General features: G+C 51.2%; 1 protein-coding gene across 6 annotated transcripts in view; it reads right to left on the minus strand.

Annotated features, from left to right (window-relative positions):
• Window positions 1-398: 398 nt before the first annotated feature.
• The window catches only part of Arfgap3 (ADP ribosylation factor GTPase activating protein 3), a 50834-nt gene continuing 43363 nt past the window's right edge, over window positions 399-7869 (minus strand). For all 6 annotated transcript variants that reach the window (XM_029531102.1, XM_029531101.1, XM_029531099.1 and 3 more), the window contains exons 15-16: window positions 2930-3051; window positions 399-1432 (exon numbers count right to left, since the gene is read on the minus strand). In XM_029531102.1, the coding sequence (XP_029386962.1) occupies window positions 1415-1432; window positions 2930-3051 (140 nt within the window). In that variant the 3' untranslated portion in view covers window positions 399-1414. The remainder of the gene's footprint in view (window positions 1433-2929; window positions 3052-7869) is intronic.

Genomic DNA, 7869 nt, shown 5'->3' on the forward strand with positions numbered 1-7869 from the left:
CACTGGGGCAGAGGTCCAGTTGCCTGGGATCAGCCAGATAGCGCTCCCAGGGCACACGGAGATGCACACAGGGCTCGCTGTGGCATGGGGTTTGGACAGATCTCTCTGCCACTGAGTTTCCTTGTGGGCTGTTAGTATTGATGCTACAGTGTGTGCCGCCACACTGGCTCCGGCGTGCTGGGGAAGGCTCTCTGCCAGTGTCACAGGGGCCTCCTCCCCTCCCAGAGGCACCGCCTGCCCACTGTGCTGTGCTGTGATGATGGCATCCATCAGTCCCACCTTTAGGTACCACGGGTGTGACCGGCGAGTGGGAGTGGCAGTCACTCAGTGCCCGCTGTACAGTGATACGTTACAAAGGCTCTTGAGGAATGACAACACAGGCAACCGTCTGCTGTGCTGTGTGTTATATTTAGAAGTCTATAAATCCGACCTTTTAAGAAAGAGTCACAAATAGTCATCTGAAATCACATTTTTGGTTCATCAAATTCCAAATATATTTTACTGTGCTGAATAATATGTTCTGGTGCTGTCTAAAACACAGCCAAATGACTATCGATTTACATCTATCCTCTAACTTTTGGAATATCAAGGTCAAGATAAAAAAATATTAACAAAATTACCCAATTATAATCACCCTCTCCCTGGATCTGAGCTTCATCCTGAAGCCTTCTGCTGTCTTCTCAGCCTGAGCTCCTGGTACTGCTGACTTCTGAGTGCACTTGGGAGCCTGGGATGGCCCGGGTCTTCCTCTCACAGGGCAGCAACACACTGTTTATTCCCAGGTCGCAGTAAATTCCCTTGGCATCATAGAAGCTCAGGTTTCTTAAAGGAACTGACTGGGGGACACTTTTAAGAATAGAGAATGTACAAAATAACTTACAGAGTGACAGATGGCTTTAAGTGTGTGTTGTGTGAAATTTCCTTGTTGTGTGGGGACACACACGAAGTAATGTCAGCAAGGGGCTGGGCACTTCTGGTCTTGTTTTTGTTTTTGTTGTTCTGCTCCTTTGCAGTGAGGCTGGAGATTGATTTCCCTGGCCCAGCCAGCAGCAGCTGGTGCCAGCAGCCCTGAGCCCACAGTCCGTGGATGCTCTCATGGCCCCAGGTGAAGGCTCCCAGCCTGGGGAAGTGGGAGGAGCCTGCAGCTTGGGCTTCCTCCTGTTCTTGGAACTAAAGATGCCCCAAAGATAAAGCAAGGACGCGAGGAGCTAACTTAAACCAGAAATGAAAGCAAAATCCCACTACATAGAAATGAGGATGTCTCAAAGGAAACACGGAAACTCAGAAATGTGCAGGTGCCTTGCCAACTATTAGAGCCTGCCTGCAAAGCCCGCTGGGGCGTCGGCGCAGCCAGATGTGGTCTCGGGTCCATCTTAAGTGGAGCTTTATCAGGTTGGACAGCCTGGCACCAGGATTAAGAACCGTAGCGATCCTAGAGAGAACCAGACCAACATTTACTACCAATACACTGCATCTGTGTCCGACCATGCACACACCGTGCAACTGCTGTTGATGAGGGACACCTGGCTCTTGTCACTGGCCACAGTCTCTGCATAAAGAGCAGCTGAGTGGTGCCAACACTGCCTCAGCCTCTCCATGGCCAGGAGGGCAAGTTGGGACTGGAGACCTGCCGGGATTACACCTTGTGAGAGGCACCTGGGATTACACCTTGTGAGAGGTGTCCAAGGCCTAGGGCTCCCAGGCTGGACTCAGGATTGCAAGGCAGGGGCTGGGGCCTGGGGCTATGCCCTGAGCTGTCCAGGGGGCACGTTGTGATGGGATCCCAAGGGATCCCTCTGAAGTCCCCGCTCATCTAGCAGAGGTTCAATGGCTGCCTCTGCTTCTTCATTTATAAACGGAGACACAAGCAGGAGGATTCTTAAATACAGGAAGGCCACACCCACAAAATAAGGATACTACCTTCCAGGCACTGGTGCCAGCAGGACCTGAAGAAATGCCCACTGGGGGGAGGGAGGAGGGAGGAGGGAGGAAGGGAGGAGGGAGGAGAGTTCTCAGCCTCTGCAGTTTTAGGCTTTCTTCTCCCTCGCATTCCCAACAAGGCCACAGCAGGGTTGGTCTACAGACTAGAAGCCTCCGTGGACCCATAAGTTGCAATGTCAACTCAGTCAACTTCTCAGGGTCACATTTCATCCTAATAGAATGCTTCTAAAATGACTTTACACAACCAAGAAGATTCCAGAAGCAAGCTGTTCACACAATCTGAGATGGCCTCCTTGTCATAAACAGGATTCCCCTTTGCCTTCTTGTATATGAACTGAATTAAGTCTAACACAGAAAGACAAGTATTTCTACAGATACATGAAAAGATGTATGTGGCTGGGCAGTGGTGGCACATGCCTTTTTTTTCGAGACAGGGTTTCTCTGTGTAGCCCTGGCTGCCCTGGAACTCACTTTGTAGACCAGGCTGGCCTTGAACTCAGAAATCCGCCTGCCTCTGCCTCCCAAGTGCTGGGATTAAAGGCACGCACCACCACCACCTGGCCTTTAGAGCACTTGTTGCTCTTGCAGTAGACCTGGGTCGATTCCCAGCACCCACATGGCAGCTCACAACCCTCGCAACTACAGTTCTGGGGACTTAATTCCTTCTTCGAGGCCAGGCATGCATACATATGTACACACATGCAGGCAAAAACACTCATATCAATAAAACAAAATAAATCAATCTAAATTTTTAAAAACAGAATTCTCCAGAAATATATGAACTCCAGTAGGAACTTAGAAAACACTGTCCTGAGGCAGGGACAAGCCTTGAACTCATAATCTTCCTGCCTCACCCCCCAGTACAGACAGTACTACAGTGTACTTCACAGCACCAGGCTTTCATGATGTCTGGGCCACTCTGCAGCACAGCCCCCAGTGCACAGGGGCAGTTTCAAGGCCCCGGGAGCCCCAGCATTGCCTCACTCACCTGAATGGATGTCATGACCCCGTTGGCGAAGACAGAAAGTTTTCCAGCAACGGAGCGCACACCTTGCTTGAACTGTGCCATGTCTGGGGCATTGGGCAGCACGTTGGAGAGGTTGTAGTTTCCTGCACACAGAGAGATGCCAGCTTGCCCCTCTTCTAAGGACATGTGCGGCCCAGGGAACCCGCCTCACTCTCTGCCCCCTTCCAGGTAGCAGCTGTGTCCAGAGAGAGGGACCTTGCAGTAGGGCAGTGGCAAGTATTGGTCCCAACACACAGTTCCTCCAGCCACCACAGCAAGGGGACAAGGGACTCTGACAAGTGGCTCTAAAGGCTCGAACTAGAATCAGGCATATCACCGGGTCCACAATGGCCAAGGGTTACTGGAGGTACTGGGGAGGGCAGCAGGCAGGCGCCAGGCTTCATTCATTCTCTATATATTCGCTCATTCATTCTACAGACATGTGCAAGGGTTCTGTCAAGAGAGAAAAGATGGGTGCTCCCCATGAAAGAACTGTTGTAGTCAGGCACCAGGTGCCTCACCCCTGATGTGAATGAGGCACAAGCACGTAGAGGCCTGAGGTGTGCCCACAGGCTCAGGGCAGCTGGAGGGAGGGAGAACTAGGAGGTCAAAAGAGCCAGGCTGAAAGCTGGAGACTGGGCACAAGAACAGGACATCGGTCCAAGGACAGGGCTCTAGCACATGGGTTGAATTACCAGAGAAGAGGGGGCCATGGGGCAGCCAAGATGAGGTAAGGACAGAGAGCAAACAATCAGAAAGGCCTGGACAATGGGAGGAGCTGCAGACAGGAGCCTGGGAGACATCCAGCACTCAGGTCTGCCCCTCCCCTTCCAGGGGAGGCAAGGATCTTCTTTAACATTATGGGCCAAATTCTTAGAAATGAGACCAAGCAAGAGAAAAGCCTATGACTTTATGAATGGCAAATGTCACAAGGTTCAAAACCTGCAGGTACTTGTCTGAGACAGGCACTGCAGCCTCCAGTGTGCTAACATCAGAGGTCAGTGAGTGAGCTACAATCTGGCCCTCAGGGTACTGCCACCTGAGGATGTGGGTAAGACGCTCGTAGGCAAAGGCCGGAGAACACACTGAGCCTGGAGTTGCAGGCCCGCATGCCCACATGCCCACACAGGCTGCACACCCCTGAGCCAACTTTACATGGAGACAGCTCAGCAAGAGGGTGGTTCAGGATGTGGGGCCATAGGTTATGGTCCACTGGGGAGGGGGTGGTTGGAGAGATGGATCTGTGGATAAAGAACTCATCAAGTGTGAGGAGTTCAGATCATAGAGCATGATGGGCGTGGCAGTCCAGCTGTAATTCCAGATTGAAGGGAGGAGACTGCAGATCTCCAGAGCAACCTGCCAGTTAGATTAGTCCGGCCTGTGAGCTCTGGGTTCAATTAAGAGACCTGACTTAAAGAATAGGTGGAGAGTGAAGGGGGAAGATTCCTACCAGTCTCTGTTCTCCACATGCAGAGGTGCACGCACAAACACACACATACATACAACACACTCTTACATGCTAAAAGCGCCAAAGGATAAGCGGGAAAGTGGGAAACAGCCTTTTCCTAACATGTCTGTTACAGTTTCCCCTACTCTGCCATCGGGAGCCCTCAGCACCCCATCCCTCCCACACAGGGCCCAGTCCACATCCTACACTGCTATCGGGGGCCCTGAGCACCCCATCCCTCCCACACAGGGCCCAGTCCACAGCCCGGGTGGCTTTGAAGCTCTCCGTGCTCCCCACTCAGTCTTTCAACCTTCTCTAGCAGGGATCAGCCCTGAGTACCAAGCACGATGTCTAGTCTCGCCCCATGGAACATCTACTTACCAGGATGCACATACATGGACCATGACCCCTGCTAGTGATGGGGATGAGGTCACACAGACCTGCTTCCAACACTAGCATAGGCTCTTTGCAGCTGTGCATGCATGCCAAATGAGGAGTCCTCAGCAGGCAGATCTCTGAGTTTGAGGCCAGCCTGGTCTACAGAATGAGTAGTCCTCTGTAAGGCCATCTAGCAGCTGGGGGGTGGGGGGTGGGGGAGCAGGGATGGGGTTTCAGGCAGTCAGCTACAAGAGTCCCATCTACCTGGGCTCAGTAGAGGGGCAAGCTCTGCTCAAGGCAGACAGCCATAGTCGCCATAGTCAGGGGTGGTCTGGCGCCCTAGGGAGTACCTCACCAAACCCCGAGTTGCTATGGGCCCAGGGTCAGCGTTCAGAGGGCCTTTGTTCTGTGGTTGGGGCAGGAGGAAGTATGAGCCAACGTGCAGGGCAGAAGGGTGTGTTTGCCTCAGAGAGCTCTCTGGGTTTTCTTTTCTTCTTTTTGTTTTGTTTTGCTTTGTTTTTATAACAATAATGTTTTGGAGTAAATGTTCCAGGAAATTCATTAGAAAAGCATTCAGAGACTTCAACAGCCTTGGTCTTGGGACTGAGCTGTCTGACTGGCTCCGGCACTGCCAGGGCAGGCGCTCTGCTGGGAGACCTTGAAGAGGCTGAGTGCCTTTATGCCAGGGTCACATCCCAGCAGGAAGCTGGCCTGACAGAAGGCTAGGACTTGAGGGTCAGACTGAAGCCAGGAGTCAAGGTGGCTCTAACTAAAGCTTTCACCAGGCAGTGACTGACCAAGAACAGCAGCCTCTGCCCTGTCAGGCATGAGCGCAGCCAGCTGGCCCTCTTGTCTCTCTGAACACTGTTGCCTACCTGCCAGCCACTTTGCCAGCACATGCCAGCCTAGAATGGTCCTCCTGGCTTAAGCTCAGGAAGCTGGCAGTGCTGCTGTATCTAAGGCCCAAACCTCCACGCAGAAAGTTCCAGAGAGTTGAGGCTACCCTACTCCTCCTCTGTGGAAGCTGCATCCAATCCACATGTCTGAGAGGTGGTGTGGCCACCAGGATGGGTTACCCTACTCAAACGCTCAGGCCTTCTGCACACCAAAGCCAGTCAGGTTGTGAAGTGTGCAACCCAGCATACAGAGAGCACTCAGCCTTCAACTCTGGCTACTGAGATCTCTTCCCCTTAGTTCTTTTCCTGAAACGACCTCAGAGGCTGCTGCCATTTCACACTTGCCCTGTGGCCTGGTGGGCTGTGTGTGGTGTTCGTGCAGGCCTTTCGGGATAGGGTGAACATAGGTTAATGCAGAAGGCACAGCTCTGTCTGGGCAGGGAGGGGCCTACTCTGAGCTCCAGAGTAGTGGAGTAGTGGACTCCAGTCCGGGGATGACCAGACGCCTCGTGCAGAGATGTAGCAGGCAATGCAGTCAGGCCCTTCCTCTCCAGCTGCCCATTCCTAAGCTGCACTGAGTCTTTCTCGGAGAGCTACTCGCTCCTTCCTACCTATGCATCCTGAGGGCTCAGGGCCTGTGAGGTGGCTCCTGGGCTAATACCGTACATAGTATCTCAGGTCAACCACTCCATGGGCAGGAGACAGAGGCTAACTAGCCAGTGGCTGGCATCTCACAGGTCACAGGAACCCCTGCCACCTCTATGAACAATGATCTTGATACTGAGTTGCCAGATGACAGGGGCACTGTGGCATAAACGTCATGACTTCCATCTCAGGGGACACCTCAGCTCTCATTGCTCACACAGGGACAAGGCATAGGATGCTGGGGCATGGGATCTTGGGAAGTGGAGGTCCTAGCACGTGCTGGGGTGTGGGAAGCCAGAATGAATCGCCACCACAAGATGGCGCTGGCTCCCTGTGTGTTTTCCTTGTGAGTAAGCAAAGTGTGCATGTGCGTTCGGGATTCTGCGAGTCACTGCTCATCCTGGAGCATAGTTATGGGATTCTGATGGCATATCCAATCAGGAGTTTCCACACTGTCCTAAGCATATGTAAACAATATTAAGCATATATAAACTATGCATATTTTCGGGCTNGGGGTCTTTTGCTTTAGTAATTAACCCAACAATAAACATTTGTGGAAGAAGTCTATTGTCTCGTCTCTTCCTTGCTGGCGGGGGAGTGGACAGCAACAAGTGGTGCAGAAAACCAGGGATTAAGATCAGCGGCGCAGCGGAGACCCCAGAATTCTGGTAGGATTCAGAACCACATAATGTGGGTATAGTCCGGTAGATTGGATTAAGGTATACCGGATTTGCTCTGAGAGATATGACTCCTTATGCTTTTGACCCGTATTGGATTTTCTTCCTCTTAATGTCATTTGGCTTCTGTGTCCTCATTTTTTTCGTGTGCTGCACAGAGTATTGTTGTGGTCGGAAATGCAATTCTCAGTCATCCAGCCAGTAAAACGAGTGTAGATAAACTCGCTGGCCCCTTGTGTGAGTCTTGTGTAGATAAACAAGCATCATGGGAAATACTCCATCAAAAAATATGATCGCCACATTGCAGGCTCTTTTGAAAGAGAGAGGATTAAAAATATTAGAAGATAATTTAGGACGGTTTATAAAGGAAGTTGATAGAATAGCGCTCTGGTTTGTTTACAAAGGATCGCTGACCTTGCCTAGTTGGAATAAATTAGGAAAGGATATTGAAAGAGTTGCAGAACAGGAAGTGCTTGCGGCTGGAATTAGACCAATGTGGAAGTTAGTTAAGGCATGTATAAAGGATGAGAGATGTGAAGCACAAGTAAAACAGGGACAACAAGTATTAGAGGAAGTTCAGGAGAACATGTCAGAAACAGAGCGAGANTTGAAAAGAGGTGCACCTAAAAAGCAGAAACCCAAGAAGGGAAAAGAGAAGTTAAAAAGTAAAGAACAAAAGCTTTCGCCATTGGGTACAAATAAATGTAAGCCACTAAACCCGTTGGCAGAGTTAGAGTTACTTGGATNAACAAGTTCTGAGGAGTCAGGGTTGTCAGACAGTGATGAGGAAGCCCTGAAAGAAGCTGCAGCCAAATACGAAAGGCACAGCCCTAANGCAAAATTGAAAGTAAAAACAGCTCCGACTGCTCCGCCACTGTA

This window comes from Mus pahari, chromosome 17, assembly GCF_900095145.1.
Source record: "Mus pahari chromosome 17, PAHARI_EIJ_v1.1, whole genome shotgun sequence".
In the NCBI taxonomy this organism is placed as follows: domain Eukaryota; kingdom Metazoa; phylum Chordata; class Mammalia; order Rodentia; family Muridae; genus Mus; species Mus pahari.